At 37.2% G+C, this 4004-nt stretch overlaps 1 protein-coding gene across 3 annotated transcripts in view; it reads left to right on the top strand.

The window, feature by feature from the left end:
- The window catches only part of MELK (maternal embryonic leucine zipper kinase), a 97650-nt gene that overhangs the window by 82160 nt on the left and 11486 nt on the right, over window positions 1–4004 (top strand). For 2 of the 3 annotated variants that reach the window (XM_017543184.1, XM_017543187.1), the window contains one exon: window positions 2224–2455. In XM_017543184.1, coding sequence (XP_017398673.1) covers window positions 2224–2455 — 232 coding nt within the window. The remainder of the gene's footprint in view (window positions 1–2223; window positions 2456–4004) is intronic. The other variant, XM_037743695.1, reaches the window with a different exon arrangement.

Consider the following 4004-nt stretch of genomic DNA (forward strand, 5'->3'; position numbering starts at 1 on the left):
TTGGAGACAGAGTTTTGCTCTTGTTGCCTAGGCTGGAATGCAGTGGTACAATCTTGGTCTGTAGCAACCTCCACCTCCCGGGTTCAACCGATTCTCCTAACTTAGCCTCCTGAGTAGCTGGGAATACAGGCACCCGCCACTATTTTCAGCTAATTTTTGTATTATTAGTAGAGATGGGGTTTCACTGTGTTGGCCAGGCTGGTCTCGAACTCCTGACCTCAGGTAATCCCATTTGGGATTACAGGCGTGAGCCAGCATGCCCAGCCTGCTTTTTTTTTTTTGGTTGTTTGTTTTAAGAAATAATATTTATATAAATTTATAGGGTACAGTTTTCTTACATGCATAGTGGTCAAGTGAGGGGTTTTAGGGTGTCACCTGAATAACATACATTGTACCCCTTAATTAATTTCTCATCACCCACCCACTCCCGTCTCCTCACCCTTCTAAGTCTACATTTTCTATCATTCCACTCCCTACATCCATGTGTACACCTTTTTTAGCACCCACTTATAAGTGAGAACATGCAACAATTGTCATTCTGTGTCTGGCATGTTTCACTTAAAATAACCTCCACTTCCATCCATGTTGCTGCAAAAGATAGGATTTCATTCTTTTCTATGGCTGAATAGTATGTCTCATTTCCTTTATCCGGTCATCCATTGATGGACACTTGGGTTGGTATCGTATCTTTGCTATTGTGAATAGTATTGAGATGAATATTCAAGTGCAGGCATATTTTTGATGTACTGATTTCTTTTCCTTTGGGAAAAGAAGGAGAGGGAATTGCTGCTTTTGCGGTGTCCATATTATCTATCTGGAACTTAGCACAGGCGTATGTTAGACCCATTTTATTTCATTTCCTGTTTCCTTAAACCGTCTTTCATATATCTTACATCTTTTTCTCTCTTGACTACATTCAGAGTAATTTCAGATTTATGTTTTTATTCAAAAAGTCTCTTTTAATCTGTTATTTGACATGTGCATTGAACTTTTCATTTTTATCATGTTTTTAATTCTAGAAGATTTTAGTCTTTTTCAAATCTATTTGAACCTTTTTGGTAGTCTGTTGTTCTTTTCTCATGTTTTTGTTTCACTGTTTTAAACATGTGAACATTTATGTTCTGTATTTGATAATTTTAACATCTGAAATCTTTATGCTCATAGTGCTTGTATCTTTTGTAATTTTTTGTATAGGTTTATTTTTCTTTGAACTCCATGGGAATTATTTGAGACTTGAGTTAAGGGTTGAGGGTTTGAGTTGTATTGTACTGAAGCTTTTCTTTCAGATAGGAGTTGTGCTTGCTTCTACCAGGTTCCTGGGGCACAACCAGCCTAGGACTACTTTAAGTTAAATTTAGGCTTGGGGTTTCTGGGACCTTGCAGGTTGTATTAATTTGGACCCTTAATTTATCTGCAGACTGGCCCTTGGTTACATAAAATTTATTAAAAGAAACTTCATTTTTCTTCTCCTTCAGAACCAAGACCAAGAGAGATACTTTTTCTTGCCTGTTCCCTTTGAAGAACAGATTTATATTTAATTGATCCTTTCATTTTAGTTATAGCCCTTCCTGGCTTTACATGGGAGCTTTGGATCTAACTTACCACCTTGCAGAGGCCCAAGCCTTCTGTGGCTATAAAAGCACATGCTGTAGGTTATAAGAGATGGAAGATAGATGCCCTTAGGACAACAGAAAGTTTCAACCTTGGTTACATCTTTGGATTCGTTCTTATGTTTTTAGTTTGGCCTTTCAGGATTTTCCTTACTCTCTTGCAAGCTCAACGCTAAATTTAAAAGGATTAAGAAGTATTTTTTATCCAACATTTCTGTTAGAGTAGTTTGTTTTTTCTGCCCTAATTGCTGACTAAACTTTTATTTTTTGGTACATATTAGGGGCAAGCTGCGAGTATCTGGGTCTGGAAAGCATTTCTTAGTGATTGATTTGTGGCTATTCACAATATTGCCTAGGATCTGGGTATGTGTAAATACTCAGCCTGTATCATGTTGAAAATTACTGTCAATAGAATGTACTAAAGTGATCTACATCTATTAAAGAAAACTGTATATTTTCAAATTTCCTAATATTGTCAATAATATCCTTTGGTAATATTTCATTTTAATAAAATTAGTACAAGGTAGTTTGCAAATGATTAAGGAATGTTGTAAAGAAATTGACTTTTCTTCTTCAGTGTGCTTATCTAGTAACTTTTTTTTTTTTTTTCCTGTTTACCAAGTATTGGACGGACTCAAATGGTGTGGAATCTAAATCATTAACTCCAGTCTTATGCAGACCATCTGCAAATAAACTAAAGAACAAAGAAAATGTATATACTCCTAAGTCCGCCCTAAAGAATGAAGAGTACATTATGTTTCCTGAGCCAAAGACTCCAGTTAATAAGAACCAGCATAAGAGAGAAATACTCACTACGTCAAATCGTTACACTACACCCTCAAAAGGTATTTGCTAAGTGAATTAAGCAGTAAGAAGTTTCATTTTTCTTACCACATTAAGTAAACATATAGCAGGTCAGAAATGACTAGCATTGCTTTCAGGAATTTCTAGAAGTCAAGCTGCTTTTTTTTTTTTTTTTAATCATATCATGTTATTTGCATTTGTTGAAATGAAAGCATATTTGTCAATTTTAATTTCTTCTCAAATGATACCAAGTGTTTCCTCTTTTTCACATTTATAGAGTTGAATCATAGCATCTAGGATATCAAAGCTGAAAGGCAAGTTAGAGCTCATTTAATCCAACTCCTTTTTTCACCGCTAAGAAACCTGAAACTCAGGAGTGAAGTGAAGTGATTTACCCAAAGTCATATACCCAGGTTTAGACCTTGGTTGCCCATTTACCCTGACTTATGACTCAAGCTGATGCCTCTGTTCAGCCTTTATTCATCTGGATCTCCAGTTCGTGTGTCTGGTCCTGTTCTGCCCTTTGGTATTACTGCCTGTCCTCAGCAGACAGTGCGAATCTGTGATGTCCTTCCAGATATCTGTCTATGTCCAGTTATACAACTTCCTAATTTCCTTTGGTTTCCTTGATGATACTTCACTGTTTTGGTTGCTGGCCTCATCTGGACACATTCTATTTGGTCAGTCTGCCTCTTAGAATACAGTGCCTGAAACTAAACTGAGTTTTCTAGGGTTGGGTCTCACTAGGATAGGGTGGTAAGTGCCATGACAGTAGAGACTGTCTGCCTTGTTTATTGCAGCATGGCATGGTCTGTAGTAGGGGCCGTAGCTGTCTGGTACATAGTAGGTGCCTGATGCCTAGTAAATAATAGGGGCCATATTTATGGAACGAAGGAATAAATTAAAGCCTGAAGGAATTTTATTTACAGTGATCCTGTTTATGTCACTTAAAAAAAAGTTACTTAAACTTTATTAGCCTTTTTTACCCCAGCAGTTGTGACCTTCTCTATTGTTAAGATTCTAACAAATCTAAATTCTGGAGCATTGCCATGTGAACTACTGCAAAACCACATTCTACCATTGAGCTTCTAGTTTACTAATGGAGCTCATGGCCAGTTTGAAGGGTTAACTTCTTATCTGTAAAGATATTACTGAAGACCTTTGTCAAATATTTGCTGGAAGTCCCATTTTTATGTTTATGACATTCTCCATTTTATCAACTCAAATAGCAGTTTCCCCCAAAATGTGAGGCCAGTTTTGTGTCCTGATGATGATGATGATGATGATGATGATGATGGTGTGTGTGTGTATGTAGTGTGTGTAGTGTGCGTGCGTGTGTGTGTGTGTGTGTGTGTGTGATGTTGTGTGTGGGGGGTGGTGCCTGTGGTTGTTATGCGGATTCAGTGAGATAGCCTCTACCAGACAATGGTTGCTGCTATTGCATTCTTTCACAGTGAAGGGATCTCTTTCTCTTCTGTTATTTCTCTTACTGTAAACACAACACCCTTTGTGAATCATAGGATTGGGCAGGGAGATAAAATGGACCTTAGCTCATTCAAGGCTTTTCTTTTCTTGTTTTCTTTTCTTTTT

Source organism: Cebus imitator, unplaced genomic scaffold (genome assembly GCF_001604975.1).
Source record: "Cebus imitator isolate Cc_AM_T3 unplaced genomic scaffold, Cebus_imitator-1.0 Scaffold149, whole genome shotgun sequence".
In the NCBI taxonomy this organism is placed as follows: Eukaryota; Metazoa; Chordata; class Mammalia; order Primates; family Cebidae; genus Cebus; species Cebus imitator.